Source organism: Lonchura striata, chromosome 3, assembly GCF_050655825.1.
Source record: "Lonchura striata isolate lonStrDom1 chromosome 3, ASM5065582v1, whole genome shotgun sequence".
Taxonomy (NCBI): domain Eukaryota; kingdom Metazoa; phylum Chordata; class Aves; order Passeriformes; family Estrildidae; genus Lonchura; species Lonchura striata.
The window spans coordinates 53,249,964-53,272,880 of record NC_140705.1 but is presented as its reverse complement, the minus strand read 5'-3'; the positions used below and the strand labels follow the sequence as shown (position 1 = coordinate 53,272,880).

General features: G+C 39.5%; 1 protein-coding gene and 1 long non-coding RNA gene across 13 annotated transcripts in view; one reads left to right on the top strand and one right to left on the bottom strand.

Annotated features, from left to right (window-relative positions):
- Positions 1–904, bottom strand: part of LOC146767899 (uncharacterized) — a 44,654-nt gene extending 43,750 nt beyond the window's left edge. Inside the window, exon 1 of the long non-coding RNA XR_014954256.1 lies at positions 769–904. This is a non-coding gene — a long non-coding RNA (uncharacterized LOC146767899). The remainder of the gene's footprint in view (positions 1–768) is intronic.
- The window catches only part of PTPRK (protein tyrosine phosphatase receptor type K), a 376,393-nt gene continuing 353,691 nt past the window's right edge, over positions 216–22,917 (top strand). For 2 of the 12 annotated variants that reach the window (XM_085576521.1, XM_021547162.4), the window contains exon 1: positions 218–464. In XM_085576521.1, coding sequence (XP_085432647.1) covers positions 353–464 — 112 coding nt within the window. In that variant the 5' untranslated portion in view covers positions 218–352. Of the gene's footprint in view, positions 465–1,001; positions 1,141–22,917 lie in introns of those variants that run through there. The other 10 variants (XM_085576522.1, XM_021547167.4, XM_077782220.2 and 7 more) reach the window with 8 other exon arrangements.

Genomic DNA, 22,917 nt, shown 5'->3' with positions numbered 1-22,917 from the left:
AGGAGGCGCTGCCGGGCGCCGCTGCGCCCGCGCCGGGCTGCGGGCCGGAGTCCCACATTCCCCGTGCCAAGTGCCGGGGAGCGGGGGTTGGACGTGCGCTCTCGGCTCCTCCCTCCCGCCCCACTCGCCCAGCAGCAAAGTAACTCCGGAGTACGAATCGGTGCCACCGCCGCCGCGCTCGTCGCGCCGCAGACGCTGCCCCAGCGGGCGGCCCCGGGGCCAGCGGGCGCCCCTCGGCGCGGGGGTCTCCTGGCGAGGCGCCGCCGCGGGAGGGGCGGTCGAGGTGCGCTCCGCCCGCCGCCGCGGGCCGGGGCAGCGCCGGCCTCTTTCAGAAACTTCTCCGCAAGTCGGCATGGGCAGGGGGGCCGGCGCCGCCGCCTCGCTGCCGCTGCTGGCGGCGCTCGCCCTGCTGGCCGGCCGCTCGCCCGCCCTGCTCGGGGCGGCCCGGGCCCAGCTCTCGGCAGGTGAGTTCTTGCTCGGCGCCCAGGTAAGGGCGGGCGGCGCGGCGGGGTCGCGCCGTGCCGGGCTGCCTGCTGGGAAAGGGAGGGGAAGGAAGGGGAGAGGGTCGGTAAGGGTCGCGCTGCTCTAGGACCCGGCTCCCGCCCGAGGAGCGGCGGTGGGGCTGCGGAGGGGCTGCCCCACGCCCCCAGCCCCTCCGCTCTGCGAGGCGCGGTGGGCGACCACGCGTGTGCGCGGGCTGCCGGCGCGGGGCTCGCAGGGGCGGGCAGAGCGCGGGCTTCGGGCAGCTTACAAACTCCCCTTCCTCACCTCCTCCTCCTTCAACTCCGGCCGGCCTCCCAGGTGCCAGCGGGCTTGGAGCTTTTGTCGCCCCTTCCCCCGCTCAAACTTTTCCCGGCGTTTCCCTGCCTGGCGTGGAGAGCGCAGCCCGGCCGCTCCCCCTGCCCCGCGGCGTGGGGCGGGGAGACACGAGCTGCCGCCGGCCACCGGGATCCCCTCCTCCCAACATTAATAAAAGAGTGATGGGTGACAAACGAGAGGGAAAGCTCCGATAGGGTCGGCGTCTATTTTGTGTGAAAGCCGCGAATTTCTCGCTCCTTCCTCCCTGGCCGCCCAACGCCGCGGGTTTTGCGGAATTAAAGCCCGCGGGGCCGGGCGGTGGGAGCTGCGGCCGGCGCGGTGGTGAGTTGTTGGCCCCGGGGGAGCCTCGGGGCAGAGAGCCTGGGGCTGGAGCGGCCGCTCCTGGAAGAGGGGCAGCATCTCCCGTGCTGTGACGGGATAATGCGAGGGGCACTGGGGAGTCGTGTGCCGGACCGTCACCCCCACCTGTTCCGCTGTAGTTTATGTAGCGCCCTTCGTTTGCTTGGGTGAAGCTTTATTATGAACGTGCTCTTACTGTTTGCGGCGTGAAGTATTGCACCAAGGTCTGACTGACTGAAATAGACTTAAGGCTCTCGTTTTTCTTTCTTCCCTCGCACCCTCGTTTGAATAGTGCTTGCAATTGCATCGGGTGCATCAGTTGGACAGTCATTGAGATCTTTATCATGCGATACTGATTTGAAAACTGCCATTAATAAAAGTATGTACACTCTTGAGACTTTAAAGGACTGATATGTAGTAAGCGGTATTTCTTCTTTTCCTCCTGGTCCTCCTATGAATTAGTTTTTAATTGAGACATTTGAAATGTCATCGATTAAGAAATATGTTGAAGGAGTGCTGGTCTGAGCAGCTTACATCCATCCTTGTGTCTGACTTTGGCGTGTATAATTCAATGTCTATGTATTGGAATTGTAGAATTACGTAAGCACCTACGAGCCCTTTACCAAGGGAAGGGAAATGTAACATCTACACAGCTGGTATGTTGTAGGAACAACTAAAATAAATTATTCCCATGCGTAATATCTTTTCATTAAAATCATAGTTAAGTTAGACCGGGGATTTTTTGCTTTACTTCTAACTCATCAGACTAATGTTAACACCAAAGGTAACACTTACGTAAAGATTTTTTTATAAGCTTGTTCACTGGTGTAAGGAGAGTAGGAAGTTCTGATAACTTATATGGTCTGTGGTATTTTATGCTGAAAATGTGGCATGCAGCCCATTTTGTATTGCAAGTACTAGCAGTCAGGTTGGTACTGTGGGGTATGTGTTAGGTAAGTGGAAAAGAATGTTCAATATCCTTCTGACCAGAGTAGGTGAAGCTTGTCAAGGAGCTGAACAATTGTATCTAGGAAACACAAGATTAATTTTTTTTTGGTGTGTATAGCATGTCAGCAGCTGGAGACTTTAGTTTCTATTGCCAAGTATCAAGAATACTGATGTGTTGCACCAGTCAGAGGTTTGTTGATCGGAGACATTCAGACCTTTTTGCAGGTTTGGTGAAATACAGCTGCTAGTAGCTGGTTCTGTCATTCTGCTTGGTTTAAGGTATGGTTCTTGCACTCCTTTAAAATACATTTGATATCCACAAGTGGATCTATGCCCTACTGAATTTAATAATTGCCACAAGCTTTGCTTCATTACTTATTCTAAGCCAGTCTCAGGAGTGTGTATGTGTGTTTGTGATTCTGTTGATGAAACTTCTTTATTTTGGTGTTAGTGGGTGCACACACAAAGGTTTGAGTTCATATGTCCCAGTAAGAGCCTTTCTCTGGGCTAAATGAGAAGTTCCTCTGTTTGGTGTACACTGGAGCATCTCTTTTATACCTAGGCATCTCCATTGTTTAACATGAATATTGTTTTGCAATCATCTTTATTTGTCTGCCTTCCACAATTCTCACTGTAATATAACAGCCTGTGGTTTTCCAAGTTAAACTAAACCTAGCTAATTCTCAGCTCCCTTTTTCTTAGTAGTCTTCTCCTCTGAATTGCAAGAATTGAAAACTGTTAATTTTCCTTTGTCATTAATGAGGGTATTAAGTCAGTCTGGACCTTTCACAAATCTCTATCTCATTGTAATTTGATTTTTATTTTCTTTTTATGATGCTCTGTACTACTCCTGAGCATGAATGATAGCATGATCCAGAAGTCTTCATAAAATTCTTCATAAAAACTTTGAGATGTTTATTAAGGGTCTAATCAAATTACAGAATATGATTTTTTTGAAAGTTGGCTTTCTTCGGGAGCTGCATGTGATAGTTTGCCGTCTGTTCCTCCTTCTAACATATTCTGTGAAAGCAAATGAGAAGGAGCTACAGAAATTTAGGAAAAAGAGGAAGATTTATTTTATAATTCGTTGCTGTCTTAGAAACTGTGCTTGTATATCTTCTCCACCCCCTTCACACATAATCGAGACATTGTATCTTTTGTTTTTCTCCCCAGATTTCAAGTGAAACAACCCCAAGCAAACAAAACCCCAAGCAGCTTCTCTCTGCCCTCCTTCCCTGCCCCCTTCCCCCAGCCGCAGCCCTAATCCGCAGTGTAATGTTTTCTGGTCTCTGTAGATTGTTTCTTTACACCGCTGCTTTCCATGACCCTTCAACTTGGGTGCGTGCCTGTCAGAATCTAGGCCAAAATGTTTTGGCAGTGTGTTCTCTGTTGAAGTCTAGCTATTCCTTATATAGCACCTCCTTTCATCTGCAACTCCTACAGTTTGATAAAGAACAAGTTCAGCTTGTTTTCACAACTCAATCACTTTAAACTTATATTTTTTAAATTTTATTTTTAGCAATTTGCATATTTTCAAATTTGAAGAAAAAAAAAGGAATATTTAAAAAAATAGAATGCTGCTGGCTTGTCAGCTGGCTGATAGAAATATGCATTGCACTGTGTCTGATGGTGTCTGTGCAAGACTGTGAGGTTTTTAATTACTAAATAAAAGATATGAAGATAAAAACTTTAGATGCATCAGCTTACCTGGTTATTTAACTGTGATACTTCAGACCATGGGGACAGTTAAGCATAAAAAACACTATATGTTTTATGAGTTCAAATAATTTATTAGAATAGTTATTCCTTAGACTTTTGCATGCAAAGTAGTTAATGTCACAAATTAACATGCAAGAATAAGTATTTCTAAGTTAATAATATTCCCTTACTCTGATAAAATAGTTAAAGTTGGGAGTGAATCTAACTCAGAAACTTGATATGATAAAGTAGAAGATATTTGTTTTATATATTTCTTATTAAATACATTTATTGAGAAATATACAAAAATGTTAACCAGCATATCTACTGTTTGTAATCATGTAGTAGAAGAGACAGAGAGCTCATTGAAAATATTTAAAAATACTTTAAAGTCATTAAACTCAAATTAGCTCTTTGCTGCCAGAACAGCAAAAGGTGCTTCAGTCTTATTTTATCTTGAAGCTACTACAGTTTGCATATATGCAGGATATAATATACAGGAGACACTAGTGCAGATAGGTGTGCATGTATAAGGAACTTACCAGTAGCTTTTTTGTTTCCCATCAAGCTGTTCAAATGTATTGGCAATTTACTTGGAAAATGAGTGAAATTAGAAGTGAAATGATTTGCCTGTTTTCATCACCTCGTTCTCAAATGTTTTCTTCGCTTTTATATATGAAGCTCTTTCCATGGCACTAGGAGTTCACAGATCACTTGCCTATCTGTATTTTCAGGTGCCATATTACACTTAACACAGTGGATATAAATTTTTTAATTGGAACTTAACTGATTCATGTGAAATTGAAAGCACCCAGAACACAATGACCCCCGGAAGTCCCAATTAGTCCCTTTTGTCTGAGAATCACAGTACTGCTTGATTAGTGTGCTAGTGATATGCACAGGGCACCTTAAATAAGGGAGATGTCTTTCTCTTATTTAAGATCCGCTTAGAATAATAAATAAAAAATGGAAAAATCCCAAGGGTGGGGTGAGGTAAGAAATCTGCACATGATGAGGTGAGAGGTCCACCTATCCAGTCTCTGATGGTGGACACCTGGGGAGAGGGATTTTTGGCAAGGTCAGTGACTTCCTCTGAGTACTGTCTGTCACTGCCACAGTGACAAAGTGCTGGTATTTTATACTCTAACCATAATTGTGCCTAATGACATTTTCGGCCTCTATTGCTTTTATTATTTATCTTGCTTTGTGGTAAGGAATATATAAGTTATGTGGAAAAAGCTGTGGTCCTTTGTTTTTTGAAATAGCTTATATTTCATATATCCTAGTTCTTGTATGAAAAGATGAATAATAATTTCTCCCATTTTATCTTCTTCATGCCACATAGGGTTTTTCAACTATCTCAACTATGCCTTTTCTAGTCAGAAAAGTCCAGTTGTAGCCACCTTCTGTGAAGCTATCATTTCATATAATCTTTTTCTTCTTTATCAGCCTTCTTTTTCTGTTCCAGTTCTACATTGCTCAGAGCATCCATGAGACAGCTGCCTGATGGATTTATATAGTGCCTAATGATGATTTCTGTTCCCTATCCGTAGTGTGATCGTTCCTGTCATTTGCTTGGCTTTTTTGACCATTTCTCTCACTCGTGGTTGTGAACTGACACTTTTATGGAACTATTTAATTACTGAAGAGCTGAGATATTGCATTAAATGATAGTCTGTGGAGTGGCTGTGCCAGTGGACAGCAGGACTCTTGGGAAAGAGAGAGTCTTTAACCAGCCCTTTTGGAGCAAGGAGAGGTTTTGAGCAAGTCTCTTGAAGAACCTGTGACCTCATGTTGAATGTTTGAGAGAGTTTTATGTTTTATTACCATGGGTTGCCTCTTTCTCTTTCTTGATATGCTCTTGTTAATACAAGTGAGTTTAAAAGAGTTCATCCTCTTACATGTAAAGATTGGCAGTACCTGGATTAACATGCAAAGAGATGTGCAGCACTATGTGCAGCACTGCTGTAGCATTGCTTCTTGCTCTCAAGTCCTTATGATCTCTATCTGGTAGTCATCCAGGTCATCTTGCCTCTCAGGAGCTGGTATGTGACGGAGTGTCAGCAACTGTTTTGGTGAAATCTCTATTCTTCCTTTTGCAACACAGATCCTGTCAATGTAATAGGAAGCTTCAAAAAAAAAAAAACTACTTAAATTCTCTTAGCTGAGTCAATTAGGACATACCTTGTGTTTTCAGGTGCCGATGGAATCCCATCTGTCATAGCTTATCATTGTCATGAAAAGATGCCTTTGTAGTGCTGCTCTCCCAGAAGTGTGTGCTCCGATTTGGAGCTTCATTTGCAATCTGCCTCTGCTATTAAGGTAGTTTATATTACTGCTGCCACAGAGAGGAGCATTTCTATCACTTGAGTGGCTCTCAGGTCTTCGGCTGTGCTAGGTGTGGCCACCAAGTGGCCTGTGGGTGAGTTGATTTAGCTTTATGTGAATCTCCTTGAAGGGAAGATGGGGCTTAGGATAAGTTTCCTATTAGCTCACTGACAGATGTGCAGCCACCTAAACCTGACTTATAAGGGAGGATGAGGGTTGATGGTGGGAAGGCTTGGTTTGACAGCTGTTTTGACGGCTGCAATTGCAGTGCAGCTCATGTGAAGTGAACCTGGCACTGGTTTGAGTCACACTGGATCTATGCTCTGCTCACCATGCCAGCGCTTCATCCACCCAAGGAACTACAAAGAGAAGCCAGGAGGACATGGATTTAGGTGAGAAGAGAGGCCTGGTGTTCACTCTGGAGCTGGAGGGGTTAGACTGGGTGAAGATGTTTGAGGATGTGCTCTGGCTGACTTCACACCAACAGATGACAGAATTATGCTAGTGTTTCTGACATGCAGCTTTGAGTAAACTGGGCTTAAATGTGTTCTTTTGTTATAATACATCTCTAACGTGTCTATTATATAATTGTATAAACAAGGAGTGGACTATTTATAGCTCTTAGTAGAGGATAATTGTGATGTCAAGCAATAGAGGACTTGGTGGAGGTGATACCTTGATACACAGCTAGAAGTAGAGGATGTTGTGACACCCAGTTTGGGGCACAGCAGAAACTGGTTTAAAGCTGCTTTCTGTGATTTCATATCTTTCTATTCATGATCTGTCCTTGACCATCCTATGGGGTTTTTAAATAGGATTGCTCATAAGACATGAATGTGGGTTGAAAGGGAAAAATGGCCATGGTTTCTAAAGGCCAGCATGAGCCGGCTGGGCAGCGGTAAATGGCACTGGTGACAATTTTGTAAAATCTGGCTGAGAATGAAATCCTACACATAATTTTGTAGGTCAGAAAGGTCATTACCTTGTGCTGCTTCCTGGTGAGCCTTGACTACAGATGGCTTTAAACCAGTAGTTTAAAACTATGCAAACTACGCAGCTGAAGTCACCCATAGTACATACCAATTTTGTAGTTCTGCTTTACCTAGGAGGCCATGTAGTTGAAAGTTGTGTTTGCATTTTCAGTAAAAGATTTGAGGAATTTAATTTCTTGAGAATTGGTGCTGTGAAAAAATTCAATTCTTTGCCTAGTACTAAGGTAATATGAGGTTATTTTTGTTAGCTAGTGTATGAAAGATTAGACCTTTCAGTTTGTCAGAAAGTCATTTACTTTTGTTGCCACTTACTAAAAACATGTGATTATGTTTATTAATTGAGTAGCAAAAGAAGCCATTTCTCAACTACCATGTCATGAGATTAATTCTACTGACTTATGAGACACTGTTGAATACTTTAAACCCAAATTCTGTTGCAATTAAGTTATGGTATGTTCATTCTAATTATTACACACTGGTTACTCAATTTATTTTGAGGTGGAGTTTTATGCTTTCTTTTGTGGGTAAACACTTGCTCTGTAACTGTAAAAATGACTGATGAATATTAACCAGAAGAGAAAAATACTACGAAGAATAATTGTGGCTGTAGTTCAAATGAATTCAAAACTGCTCAGAGTTAAATATTTGACTGGATAACTGACTTCTTGAACTATTTTTTGTATTACTATTTTCAAATAGAAGTTGTGTTTCTTTGTGAGTCCTGTAGTATGGTTTATGATATTTTAGACTGCTTTTGTCTTCTAAACTACAGTGAAAAATTAAAATTGCAAGATCTTGCAGAGAGTTGACCTGTTGCTATTAATTAGAAAAATGCTGTAATTTTATATTTTGACACTCCATTATATCTGTATCATATCTCTGTGGTATTAGGCTGAAGTAAGATCAAAATGTTATCAGTTGTTTTGGTTCTCCCAGTGTCACCCTATTTGCCTGTTCTTTGTAAATGTGAAAGCACTTATCAGCCATGAGAGTGCTGAAGAAATGTGACTGAGTTCATGACTAGATAAGTTGTCAGTGCTGACTGCCATCACTCTGTTTAAAATACTTTGAAGGGATTTCTTATAAAAATACCAAAGGCAGTCTTATATTTTTTTTGACTTATGTTTCCTTAGTAGAAATGCGTTTTTACAATACTTTTTTCAGGTATCTCTCCAATTAGCGTCAAGTATACATATACATTTTAAGTAGACAGTACATACCAAAACATTGCTGTTAACTTCAGTGCTATTTGTCATAAGTTTTCCAGAGAAGATCATGGTGTTGATTTAAAGATAATGTTAAATAAACAAACCCCCCCAGTTCACTTAGTTGCACAGTCCCTTCCCCCATACCTGAAGAAAGAAGTGGATTGTCATTTTTCCCCACTGCTCTCACGCTCCTTGTCCCTGTGGTAGTGCATCCACCGCCCACCTCCCCCAGGCCGGTGAATCTTAAACGCGCATTTGAGCATCTCCCTCCCGCTCCTGTTTTGAATCTTCTTGGCTCTCCTTGGTTTTTGTTGGAAGAGTTTAATGTCAGAGTTTTGTGCCAAAAGGGAAGCAAGGTCGATGAAATTCCTTAGTCAGAATGGTTAAGTATAAACAATAGAAATAAATAGTTGAGTATAAATATCACTTTTCATGAAGTATTTGTGTGCTCCTTTGCTTAGCTGGTTAGCTGTGTCTGTCTGTTGATGTGACAACGTTTTTTGGTTCATTTCATGTTCACTTTTCAGGCTAGTAAATTTCCAGTTAAAAAGGCTTTCCACTCTTGCACAGCAGAAGTATAATAAAATGGTCTTTTCAGTCTTTTCCTTAGTCAATTCAGAAAAGCCAAGCAAATATTCTTTTTGCAGTTAGTTTTTACCTGCAATCAGTCCTGACTCAATTTGTGAATATACTAGAAATGGCAAGCTAATTCCTTCCACAGGCTTGCCAGCTCTTCAGCATATGAATACTTTGTGTGTGTGGCCTTGTTTAGTGCAAAAGGTCTATTTATATTAAGTTTTTTTGCATTTGTAAATCTCTGCGGGATTGGCTTTACTTTCTTGCTACCTTTCCTTTCAGATAGCATGACGAACTATTCACAACCCCCACCACAAACAAAATCCTTCATGTCCTTGCCCTGCTTACTTAGAAGAATGTAAGTAGATATGTAAGGGTGGGAAGACATTTTCCAGGTGAGAACAAAACCCTTAGTGTGTAATGATTTGGATTTCTGAATCAGGTGAAAGGCAGCTTGGTAATGAAAGGGATTATAATTTTCCTGGTAGACACAGGCTAAATAGATGGGTGTAATGTCACAGCTTGTAAAGATATAAAGGTGGGTTTTTTTTGTCTGACTGAGGTGGCTGAAACCTGGAAGTGAGAAATTGTTAATCAAATTGGTTTTTGTTTTAACTTTTAATATTTTTTAATTACTTCTGTTAGTAGTTATATACTCTATGTGCTGTTATTAGCCACTGTGGTTGACTTTTTTTTCTTTGATAAAGTTAGCTTAGTTGTTTAATGCTTTGATTCTTCTTACATAAGTGGGAAAGTGTTGCATTCCTAGGTGGTGTGTCATTCCCAGTAGTTTTTTTCCTCCCCCCCACCTCTTTTCTCCCCTTCTTTCTCCTTTCATTTGTAATGACTGTATGCTGACTTGGTTAAGTACTGTAGGGTAGGTTAACAGCTCCCTGAGTCATGTTGAAGGTATGAAGTGCTTCCAGGTCTGTAGTTGTTCCAGGGATGAGAGAGTTCCTGGCCAGTTTGTGTATCCTGTTGTCTGCACAGCAGCAGTTAACTACCAGTCTCAGTTTAGAGGTTGTTTTAAAGGCATTGAAATGTATATACTAAACATCTTTTTGGGGGGTGGTGGGTGGTGGTTGTTCCCTCTGGCTCACTTACCTGTATTTTTTGGGTTTATACTCCAAATGCTCAAACCTTTTGGTGATTTATTGGTGTTTCTGTGAAATGTTGATCAAGGAGCTGAGTTAAATCACCAGCATTTTGGAAGGGCAAGATTATGCTCTCGTTTAGAGAGACTGCACAGATGTTCTTTATGAGTATTCAGAAGAGGGGAGTCGGTACATTACTTTCAGATTGACAGAAACCATGTATTTTAAAATCCTTGGTCTGAGCTTTATGGGCTATGTGATGAGGCTGTGAACCTGAAAGAGTAACATTTCTGATTAATAATGACATTTGCAGACCCTAGGAATACTGGAATAATCTTTTGGATTGCTTTGCTTGCATAGTGATAGTATCCAGATGCTAAGCATAAACATCTCTCTCTCTCTGTTTGCTTAAGCATGGAAATGGGAATGAAAACAAGCATAGATAATTTGAGTTTCTGGGAAATTGTTTTGACCATCCATCTCTTTAAACAGCTATTAAGTAAAAAGCAGCCTTAAATAATTAATGGTCCAGTCATATTCTGTGATGAAGTTGAAAGAATTAGAAAATTGTCTTTCAGTGGAAGTGCATATGTGATTAAAAAACAACAAAAAATCTCCCACTGCAGCTGGACATGAAGCATTTGCATTGTGAACCTAAACCTAAAAAAACCCCAGCATTAGCAAGTGGAAACAAAAGCCAAAGAAAATGCTCAAATTTACTAAGTTTGTATATTAGGCAGTCCCCAGAGGACACACAATTGAATGAAGTTCGTAAATGCTTATTTATTTCCCTAATAAAATAGCAATTTTATTCACTTTTGAAGTGCACAGCAGTACTGATGTTGATTACCTAATAGACACTTTTGTTAAGTTCTTACCAAGTGCTGTTTCCTGGGCACCGCTTGCAACAAAGCTGTAGTGGAAAGTAGTTCTGGAGAATTTATTGAATTTCTTGCCTTGAATAATACTTTGAAAATGGGAAATCAACATTTGTGACATATAGGGGAGACAAAAGTGCACTACTCCTTTGTCCTTAAAGGAAAAGCAACTGCTTTCATATTTGTTGGAGGACAACATTAAGTACTGGGATGGCAATTTTGTAATAAATAAGTCCTTAAACCACAATGATCCTTAGTCCTCTTACATGTTACTGTCATTAGTTATTAGTCATTACTGTCATTACACATTAGTTACTGTTTTGTGGTTGAGGATTGAGTCCTTTCATGATGGCAGCATTTCACCTGTGTAAACAGAATAGATTTGAAGAAGAAAGTGTAAAATTAAGAAGGAGTAAAAGGGATTTCTGAACCCATTGCAGAAATCTTGAAGTTGATGAGTTTCTTCAGTACTGTGCCATGAATGAGGAGGATGCCTTTTTTTGTCTATAAGACACAAAATGTGAACTGAGAATGAAAGGATGATAAGCCCATCCTTGTTCCTGCTCTTCAGCTTTTGGTACTTTAGGAATAACTCATATTTTATCATTATCTTGTTACACTAATAGGTTTGTGGGCAGTAATACATAAAATTCTAAACTGCTCTGCTCATGCTGTATGTTGAGTGTATTGCCAAGTGAAAGAGATCAGAAAAACAAACCAGCCTACCTGCCTGTGGGATGAATGCCTTCTTAGTTAAGACTGAGTTATGGTTAGGCAGGGGGTTTTGGTGACTTTTGTGATAATTCTCCAGTTTCTTCCAAGTGTCTGTTTAGCTTTTACTTTATTGGTGTGGGTTTTTTTAAACTCCCAGATCAGGGCACCTTTATCTTCACATTTACTATATGTAAAAGGATCTGTCAAGAAGGAATCCAGGTAAAACTGGTTTCTTTTTATTTCCTAATCCTTTTTTGAGACATTCTGCATCCAAGATGACTGTGTATTGTTTATCATAGTATTCTTCCTGTCCTTCTTTTACATTCTCTCTTATCCACTTGTTTACTATATCTCAACTACAGTAATTAGACATCTGAATAAATTTGCATTTCTTTGTATAAGAATTAAGAAAGAGCAGGCAGTATGTGGTCTCAGTACTTAAGCAAAATGGGTCCTTATATAAAAGATTACATTTGCTATGTTTAGGCCCAGAGAAGTTGCTGTTGTTACAATTTTGCAGTTCAGAACACATTTCAGAAAGAGATTGAACCTCAGGATTTCTGTAATCTGGGGGAAAAGTACAAAAGTGTAACAACATTAAGAACATTAGAGTTGCACATATTAAAAACTTCTGGCTAAATAAGTTGTAATTAGGAGGATTTGCCTTTAGCAGTATAAAAGATAAACTACCAATGATTGTATCTTCTATGTAAATGTTCAGTAATTGATGTATAGATCATAAATAGACCCAGTGGCTGTTTGATGGATGTGTTTATACATGGTAAAATATATAAATACATCTAGGTCCCTGGAGTATTTTTGGTTTCTTTCATATATGATTGATCAGTTTACCTAAGAGACAGACTAGCTTGTTCTCAGGCACAATTTACAGATTCTGGCATGATGAAATGCTATAATAGTAGGAGATAAAATGCATGGGCAAAGAAGATATTCTTAATGGCGGACTGCAATCAGTGTTTGAAGCCCGGCTAATGGACTACAAAAGACAGCAGCTTAACAGACAGACAACAATAACGACCATATATGAAAATGTAATGCATGGTAAAATTAAATGAAGTCAAAGCTTGGATAAATGTTCTGAAGTGTATTTCAGTTTGCTTTCCAAAAACTTTGGAATGAAAGACTTGGATAACTAGGAAGTAATCTTTTTTAAATTCAAGCTTATAACTTCAATGTCTGTGAATAGAAACAGTAAAAAAAAATTTCCAATGGCAAAGTAAGGTTATGTTTGAGTAAAGTTGTTTACACACTTAGCTGCACTGTATTTTGCTTTTGGAATCTTAGAGCTGCTACAGCAAGAAGTTAGCAGGATCTTGCCAGTTTTATCTGTGACACTAGTACCTGTCAGGGCAATTCTGTTTCGCTGTGTCTTAAACAGACTATAGCTGTATCTGCATTGACAAGCAATTTAGTGCAATAGATACTGGTTGCTGAATTGAAGCCTTACAGATAGTGAGACACTTGGAACCATTGCATGCGCTGTAGCCAGGCAGGGTTACCTCAGATTTCATGGTCTTCCCCTGTAGGCTCCTGGGTTCCTAAGGATCTCATGGTACATAGTCTACTAACTTTGAATCAATCTTCCTTGAGAATTGTTGGAGCATTTCAGATGTGGAGCTTCTGGTGTGCTCGTCTCGGTGGTGATGTACAAGAGCTGTGCTGAGAAACAAAATGGTAAATGAGGCAATCAAGACAATAAGACATTTATTTTCATTCTCTTTTGAACCAAATTCCCAATACAGGTATAGCTTATTAAAAAAAAAAAAAAAGAGAAAGAATAGACAGACTCTCTGCTAGAGAGTGTATAAAAATCAGTGGGACAAAAAATTGAAGAACATGCTCTGAAAAAGTAGCAATATTTTTGAAATTGTGTCTCTTGCCCTTTTCATAAACATGCCTCTCTGTTGAGGTTTTAAATATTTGGCTAGTAGGTTTATCAAGTGGTGAACAAATAAGAGATGTAGATGATGATGATGCGTGATGAGTGTTTTCAAGACTGACAAGCTAACCTGGCAGGAAAATGGAAAGCATGTTTAGATAGTGAAATTAAACACTGTATTCAAGCAGTGCTTTATATTTTCTGGGAAGAGCAAAGATTGGTCTCAAAATGTTTGAGGCAGATATCATGTAGGCTAAAGATCTCTGGTTTTGTTTTCCTCTCTGTGATTGTGTAGCCCATTATGATACTAATATTTGAGAGGTCTGAAATACTTTTGCCTCATGATGTTCCTGTGATTTCTGTTGCACTACACCCCTCATTTAGGACAGAGACTTGACTGTCAATTGGAGAATGTACAATAAGGCATTATGCTTTAATTTCTTATGTTCTAACTTATCCTAGTTTCTTACCTAGGTGTGGGGTTTTCCCATCCTGCAACAGGTAAATGAAATTTTACATGAAGCGAGGCTGTACAAAATTATACCCCACTGAGAGAACTAGTCCTTAATAAAGCAAGCATGGTCAGTGTGTTTGCAAGTAGCATTGATGGTAATGACACCAATAACATCTCAACCTGGCAATAACATCACAATGATTTTGAGGGAAATGGTTAGTAGAAAGGACCAAATGGGTAGTTTTTCCTGTGAAAATCTCTTAAAAGAGGTAGGGGAGGGAAAGCGAGAGATGACTTGTTGATAAAAATGAAGCAGAATATATTAAACTTGAAAATGGAATATAAATCATAGGAAATTAAAGTTAAAATAAGAATTGGCCAGAAGGGGAGAAGCTGTGTTCTAAGGCCAGCTGAGATGTCTACCCCTATAGAGTTTAATATCTCACTATGTGTGAAGAGTGCGACATGGAAATGAGATTAAAACAGGAATTGACCAGAACCAGGAGATGAACCATTGCACCTTCCTGGAGGTGTCCACCCCCATGGAGATTAATACCACACAGACTAAGGAAAATGTGATTTGCAAAGAAGATAAACATGCATTCTCCATATCAAGCTGATCATCTTATAGGACTTGGATAGGAAGTAGCCTTGACTTTCTGTCAGAGACTTATGCTCTGTTGTCAAATAGATTTTCCAAGGCCATTTAACATTTTACTTTAGCAGACTTAGCAATGAAACTATTGAACGCAACAAATTATTGAATGTTTTATTAATGTTGCAAAACATATTGTGGCAAGTACACTCTTCTTATATTTAGTTTTCTTCCTTGCACAGTAACTAATTAGCAGATCAGATTTCTGATTAAGCAATGGGGGATAGATGTCATTGCTGACAGACGAGACAAGTTTTTTTCCTACCTCTCTTAGTGCAACAGCTCCCAAAAGCATGGAGTTTGAGATGAGATTGCCCTTTAGAAGTAGACAAGTGCAATATTTTCATAGTTTAACTGTTAGAAAACAGTGGAATATGATTTGTTTTTGTTTAACAGTTCAGTTAAATACAGTATTTAACACTTGAGTTGCCCCCCCACCCTTTTTTTTTTTTTTTTTTTTTGAGTTCTCCTAGTGACTGTTTTCACAGAAGTCAGGGAAGTGGAAGTACATAAAGCTAGTAATCTCAAAATACAAATCCAGATTAAATATATTTGGTTGCACATTGGGTATATCTGATGTTAAAAAAAAATTTCAAATCTTTGCCTGCGTCCCCAGTTTTTAGCATCACATCTTTCAGGTGTATAGGTTTGCTTTGGCTAGAAGTCCTGTGGATGTCAGCTATCAAAGGTGTGTGTTTCACCAGGCACTCAAAAGAAAAGCGTAATTATAATTCATGTTATAGTTACAATACCTGCACTACCACTTATTGCTATCTTTCCATTTTCAATGCTAGTTTTTTAATGGAGGATGACCAGTGCTTCTGGTTCTGTTGGGAGCTGTCTCTTGTTGAAATGGCACAGTTTACAAAGTGAGTCATGGTGTCTCTTCTGTGGTAATCAGGACACATGGGATATTTCTGCAAGCCAGAATAGTTTTGGATTGATGATTTAATTTTGAATGGACTGTGAAGGCCATCTGGACCAAGAACATTGGTGCATGGGCCAATCTTGGCAGCAGGAATACCTGTGGGTACAGGCTGGATAGTGGTTGGGTGATGCCCTGCAAGAAATGGATTTGTGGTTGATAGCTGGCTGGGTATGCATGTGGTTTTTTTGTTTATTTACTTCTGTGGGGCTTTTAGTTAATTTTTTGTTTTTTTGAGCAAAGTGAATGGCATACTGGACTGCACTGTGAGGATTGTAGCCAGCAGGTTGTGGCAAGATGCTATGCTCCACTACTTGGTGCTGGTGAGGTATGTCTGGAGTATTTTGTTGGGAATTGTGCCTCTTGCCTTCTCCCAGGTCATGAAGGATATGGAGAAACTTGAAGGGAGCTGGGCTTGTTTAGTCTCAAGAGGAAGGAAGAGTAAGGGGATAATCTTAACAGAAGGTTGCAAGAACTAAAGGGTGTTTATGAAGATGACAGAGAGGATCTCTGTATTATTATACAGCAAGGGGCAGTAGACACAAATTGCAGCTTGGGAGGCTCAGCTTGAATACTATAAAACTTTGCTCATGGTAGGAGGGTGGTGGAGCAGAGCAGACTGCCCAGGGCAACCCCTGTCCACTGAGGCTTTCAGTCCTCAGCTAGACAAAGATGTGGCTGATGTTATAGTCTTGGTGATAATTCTACTTTGAAGGGGGTATTTGGCCTAGATGGCCTCCAGAGGTGTCTTACAAGCAACACTTCCTTTGATTCTAGTAGAAGTGTAACCTGCAATTTCATGGGGTGTGGGAACAGGTCGATGCAGGTTGAAAGTGCTCCAGCCTGGCAGAATGGCTGGTTGGTCTCTGCTTCAGAGAGACATTTTCATAACCTTTGCTCCTACTCTGAGCAGTCAGACTGGATTTTTTTTTTTTTTCTTTTGTGAAATGATACATTCACAAATAACCCAGGAATGGGTTTGCAGAAATGCATGGACTTCTTTGCTTTTTTTTTCTTTCACCCCCCCAACCTGTAACTTTGTGAATTGGGCAAGATTTATGCTTCTGCATGCAAACTCATTTATAAACTTTATTCACCCTGCAAGTCTAGCATGAAGACAGCAAAGGTTTGGAGTTTGGCTTCTTGCTACTATTAATTGGAAAGTACATCTCTCCTAGTAAGAGGATGTCTGGAAGTTCTTCCATGTGATTTCCATTGTTTCACAAAAGAAGCATCTTACAGTTGTATGCAATGCTTGTTGAGGTGAAACCCCTCAAGTCTGTTTAACCCTTGGCTTCTTAAATGAGGTGGTGAAATGAAAAACTCCTTTTCCAACACAGAGAACACCTTATGTGAAGTTTTCTGCCTATCACAGAAATGTTTCTAGATACATTTATCTCTGTTGTCAGACTGTTTCTCAAAGCATGTGTGAAGGTGATGTGTCCATATGTGACAATAAGGTCAAATAAAATCAATTCAAATTAAAAATTGATTTAAAACAGTTTAGTTAAATCATGTTAAAATTATGTGTGGGTTGCTTTCATTCAGTATTAAAATGTCATATTAAAATTCAGTTTAGTATAATTCACCTTAGGAATGGATTACGGTAAATTGGATTAAAGTAGACTAATTCTGGGAAAAGAAGCTACACAAATTATTCAATGTGAAATAAAATGAATTTAGAGATAATTTAGAGTAATTTTCATTGTTCCAATGTGTCATCCTATGGTACATAAACACTCTTTTGTCAAGATTAAAATAAAGTAGGTACATGATTCAGCCCTTCCTTGCTCTGCTGAGGATAACAATCAAATCTGTTTTTTAATGTTGGGCCCCCGTTTTATACTTCTCTTTTGGGAATTCTCTGAACGCCCTGTTAAACCTTTCTCCTCAGCATATTAAGGAGGTATATTTTTCAGGTTCTCCAATGAATTTACTTGAGAAGAAGCATGTACTCAGATGATATATTGTGCTTATTCAAGTTGAGCTGTGTAGACTGCATAGCTTTTAGTACAAGGCTCTTTTTAAAGTTATCAAAAAGGAAGTGTGTATGAAGGGATGTCCCCAACAAACAGCAGTCTTAACTAAAGTTATGGCATTAAGGTCTGTCAGCGAGACTGATTTATCATTTGGGTAGTGCTTTATTTGAGAAAGCTTGGCTTTAGCCTCAGAAATACTTCAGATAGCTAAGGTCCCCAGGGCATCTAGTGATCTGTTTTGGGGCAATTTAAGGAATTGTTATCCATGACTGTCTGCTCCAATAATCCGGGTCAGAGCTTGAAACCAACATGCAGATCATAGAGAGGGAAGTGTGTTTAGTCCTTTGTGACCACAGTGGATGGCCTTACTTCTGCCAAGGGGGCTGTGCTTCTGCTTAGCAAGAGGGGGACTTAACTCCTTCAGCAGCTTTAACCAATCCAGCAGGAGTTTGGGCAGTGAGCACGCTGTGTTGGCAGATTCTGAAAGGGATTAGTTTAAGTCTACTTGAAGCTGTGTGCTCTGAAGTTGTTACAGGCAACCTTCTCATGGTTAAAAATCAAGAAACAAACTCCTGCTTACCAAGGAAAACATGCCCTCTCTCCCAATCCCTCAAACTCCAACAACCCACAAAATAACACCTTCGTGCATGATGTGTTTGATGTGATGTATATTGGTATTTGTGAAACAAGCTTAGTTCATATTGTCAAAATTTTTTGAGCTAATATATTCAGACTATTTGGTATTTGGGAAAAGTAGTTACCCTTTCGTATTTGTTTTAATGTATGATAAATTGAGTGATGAATTTTGTGAATTTAGAATTTGAAATCGAAGTAATTTTTCATTCCAGAAGTATAGATGCTTTGGTTTTGTAGAACATTAGTGCAAAATTTTCTAGTAATTTTCTGTAGGTTAAGTGTAAAATATTAATATCCAAGTAAGTAATTTTGATTGGCTATTGTGTTTCTAAGTGCCTAAGTACAAAATTAAAAGAGCAGATCGAGTTCTCTTTCACTTAGCTAACACAGAATTCTTCAGCAATTTTCTGTGAACAAGGTGCTTTCTGTTCTGGGATGCAGGCTACATGTAAAGATCACCCGGTGTCAGTTAGTTAATATCACTTTTACTATATTTGAAGGAACAGTCCCTCATTTAAAGTGCATTCAGTTCAAGGTTACATAACACTAACCTTTGAGACAGCTGTGACTGTAGGATTTTACTTCCATTTCTATATCTCATGTGTGCATTATTATGTACTACCCTGCTTTGTCACTTTCTGTTCCTTTTTTGTATGCTGTATTTTAATTCTGATGAAGAGTTTGATGTATGCTCTGGAAAACTGTAGAAGATTAGCAACCTGTTGTCATGAAAATATATACTGAGGGCAAATATGCACATAATCACAAAATGTTTACTTTGAAATTCTGCTTTAAGAAACATCAGGAGCTTAAGTTGCTTTGGAGGTGGAAGATGTTCTCTCCCACTGGTTGCTAGTAGCATTTCCCATTAAAATGATAGTACTGTTGACCCAGATATGTTTTATTGTTTTCTTTTTTTTTTTTTTTTTTTTTTGTACAATACATTATTGATGATCAATCCTTGCCATTCAAAACTTCAGGAATAATGATGATTCAGATGCTTTTTTAAATAGGAAACCCCACAATATTAATGAAAATGAGGAAAGAATGAGAAGCCAACAAACAATTGAAGCACCAAAATTAGGAGATTGTGTTTAGTAAAGTGGCTGTTTTAATTTTTCTTATTATTATTCTGTATTTTTTTCCCACTCTCTGTGATTTAAAAGGAGCATGAAGAAACTGTTAAAACACTTACTTATTGGTCTACACCTTTGAATCTTATTCTTAAATATTGGCAGTGTTACATCTTATTGAACATCCTTGAAATTTTTAGATTCCAGGAATTTCTGAGAAAATGATTCAACTCTAAAGGGTTTGTCTTAATTATTCTGACTGTGCTTAGGAAAGTTAAACAACCCTATTCAGAGACTACTTCAGAACTACCCAAACCAATTAGGATAAACTTTGGTTTCCAGCTAAAACTTCTTATTCACAAGAAAAATCTATCCCATTTTTGGCTTGCTATTTTGAATAAAAGAAAAACTAAGGTTTCAAAACTGCATTTGTAAAATAATTTCAAACATAGTGTGTAGGCTTGCAATTTGCTAGCTGAACACTGGTTTGTTTAGAATAATGTCAAAACAAATTAAATTAATTTCCATTTGGTTTCATGTATTGGAATTGGTATTATTCTTTGTAGGATCTTGAGCTTTCCTAGGATTCTGTAGTAGTAATATATGCTGCTTGAATGAGTTAACACTGCTGGCAGTTCAAGTAGAAAGAAAAACCTGAGGAGAAATTATGTTCAAGTGGGTAGCCACTTGCAATATGATACCAGTCTTGAAATTCCTAGAGCCAGATTAGTATGATCTGCTTTATTCTTATAAATACAGACCTTGGGGCTTTCTTCATTGTCAAGTGAGTATTTTGAACTCACCGTTCACCGTGGAGCCATGTGTGTTATGGATATTACATCTTAGCTTGAACAAGGAGGGAAAGCAATGAGAAGTCTGAATGTTTTTGTTTTCAGGCTAGCTTATAATGTAGAGAGAGAGGTAATTTGATACAGCATTTGGAAATGTTGGAAGAAAAAAATAAAAATCTGCTTACATTTAGGAAGATTGGTATTTTATTTCCTCTTCAGTTTTCTAGGAACATCTTAATTAAACAAGAAGTCTTTCAAGCATTGCAGAAGCAATGCTGCAAAATTGTTATACCAGTTTTCTCTGAAACTATAACTGCCTGTAGCAAATTTGTGGATTAAAAATTATTCACTCCCCTTTTTACATGAGAAAAGGAACATTTTAAAAGTTAACAATAAGGTGCATGTGAGCATCCCTATGTAATTTTTACTTTTCTGTATGTTAGTTTATTATTCCTACTCTGTTTTGTTTTCTAATTATTTTTTCTAATTATTGAATTATTAATTATTTGCATTGCTTTCACTAATGCAAACAGAAGGGAAACCAGGAGAGAAACCATAAGTCAACTGAAATGATAACTTTTCATGCTGGCAAATTGAAATAGATTTTTTTCAGGTGCCGTGTTTCTGCATTTTTCTAGGATTATCATCTGCAAGTTTGATTCCATCCTGGGGCTATAGATTTGTCTGGCCTAACGTATAATTTGGAGAGCTGATTTTACAGTATATTTTTGGGATATATACAGCCTGCCTGAAGTTTTCCAGCATCTGGAGGCAGGTAGACGATCCTTGAGTGATCTTGAGGATCTTGGAGTTTCTCTGAAACAGAAACTTCAACTGGTACTAGACTGCCCTGGCACCAGGGATTTGTGCTTTTGCCTGTCTCCTTTAGTATTTCTGTGACCTTTCTGCTCAACCTCCTCTGAGGGTGGTAAGCAACTTCCATGTGAAGACGCTGGAAAGAAAGTGGGAAGAGACTGGCTGAAGCTTAATTTGTGAGCTGTGGAAGGTGGTATTACTCATGGTGGCTTTAGGCTGTCATGAGACTTTGAGCTGAACTTTACATACAGGTTTAGTACTCTGGAATGTACATGTTTATGGTAATTGTGTCTTCAATCCTACTTCATTTCTACAAATGGAATGTAAAAGTAAGGGGTTTTTAATCTTCTCCCCAAGCTTGAGTAGATTTTGATTGTTGTCTAGATAACTCAAAAATGTGAATGCATCTGGGTTAACATGATGAGCAGTTTTTCTTTTTCTGGTTTTTCTTAAGGTAAGGTTAGGAGTAGGTTCCTTGGCAGCTGACCTGAACTGGCATTTCTCTTGGTGTCTCTCTCTTCTCCTTTCCTTGGCATGAACCTTACTGTTCCTGGTTTGCCAGTCCAGCCTGATAATCCAGCAGGAACTCATTCCTTGAGGTGCCGCTTAGGTGGAAGGGAGGGCCAGGAGCGGGGCTGTTGCCATAGGGAGGCAGCAGTGCAGGGCTGATTCCCGACCTGAGAGAGCTCCACATCCTTGGCTTTGTGGCTCGGGTGAGCAGGAGGATGGGCACAAAGGGTGGAGGCTGTAGTCGGTGTGCCACTAGGTAAGGGTGATGAATATTAAATCATGCCCCTAGGTTTTTCCTTCATCTGTTATCCAGTTTACTGGCAGCCCTTTCAATTTTTTCCCCATCAGACATGTCTGGGTAGCTTTCTAGGGCTTCAGAGTTAAGGCCGTGTGTTTTGCTTTAATTTGGGTTGATTGCTTGCTGTTGGTTGGAAAGGATGAAGTGTCCACTCCGTTTTCCTGGGCTCCCTGCAGTTACAGCTGCAGCTAAAAGGTTGGAAATTCTCCAGAATTCTCTATCCACTTCTGGGGAAAGGATGCAATTTATTTCATTCTGAAACACTGTGCAATTCTTGTTGCCAGAAGTCCTAGAAGGAAAACAATAAATTGTGCTCTGTCATATTCAGCCATATACTGGTTTAACCAACTCAAATGCCAGTATTCTCCATAAGCCTACTCTAGGTGAACCTCCTCCTGCCTCCTGTGTTATGTCTCCTGTGGCCTCTTTGACACTTTATTAATATCTGTTTCCAACTGCTCTAAAAGGTTACAATATGACTTTAAAGGGTTTTGCAGGCTTGTAGTTGTGATGTTGTTTTTCTTCTGTGATTTCAAGTGGTGAAAGGTCAGAATTGGTAATCAAATCTACATTCCTTACTGAACTGAACTTAGAATGTATGCTTCCCCTTTTACCAATTATTTTGTGTCAGTCTGTTTGTAACTTTCCTTGGATAGCATGTGGAAACCTTTTATAAGCATGAGCATTCTAGAATTAGTGTGCCAGCATGGTGGAAACATTTTTCCTGTTGGATTTTTTTTATTTTTTCCTAAGTAGTCCTCTTTTAGGGTTAGGAAAATAGGGAAGCAGCCTATTTTAATGATATTACTAATTTTGTGCTGAAAGACTTGAAAAGGACAGGCTAATGAAACAGTTGAAGTGAAACTATTTCATTTTTTTTTATTCAAGGTGACTTTGACATCCTTCTGGATGACATTAGTCCTGTCTGAAGGTTTCTGTAGTGATTCATAAATTTGAAACCAGATAGTAAGCTACAGTGCCAAACAACAGGTTTGCTTTTACAAAATACTAAGTCCTTTTTCATAAAAGACTGAAAGTGCTACCTCTTCTAAATGAATCACCCTAATTATATTTTTCCACTGTAATTGCATGTGTAGTATTATTAGGTGGCATTAAAGATGTAATGATAAACATTGCAGATATATTCTTCAGATTGTGGTTTCAGGGCTCTGTTTTCTGATTTCTTGGTCTTGACAATGTTGCATGGAGGTAAAGTATGCTGTTTCTAATTACACTTTTATAAGTTCCATGTGCCATTTGGTGGAAACCAGGTTATAACTGCAATG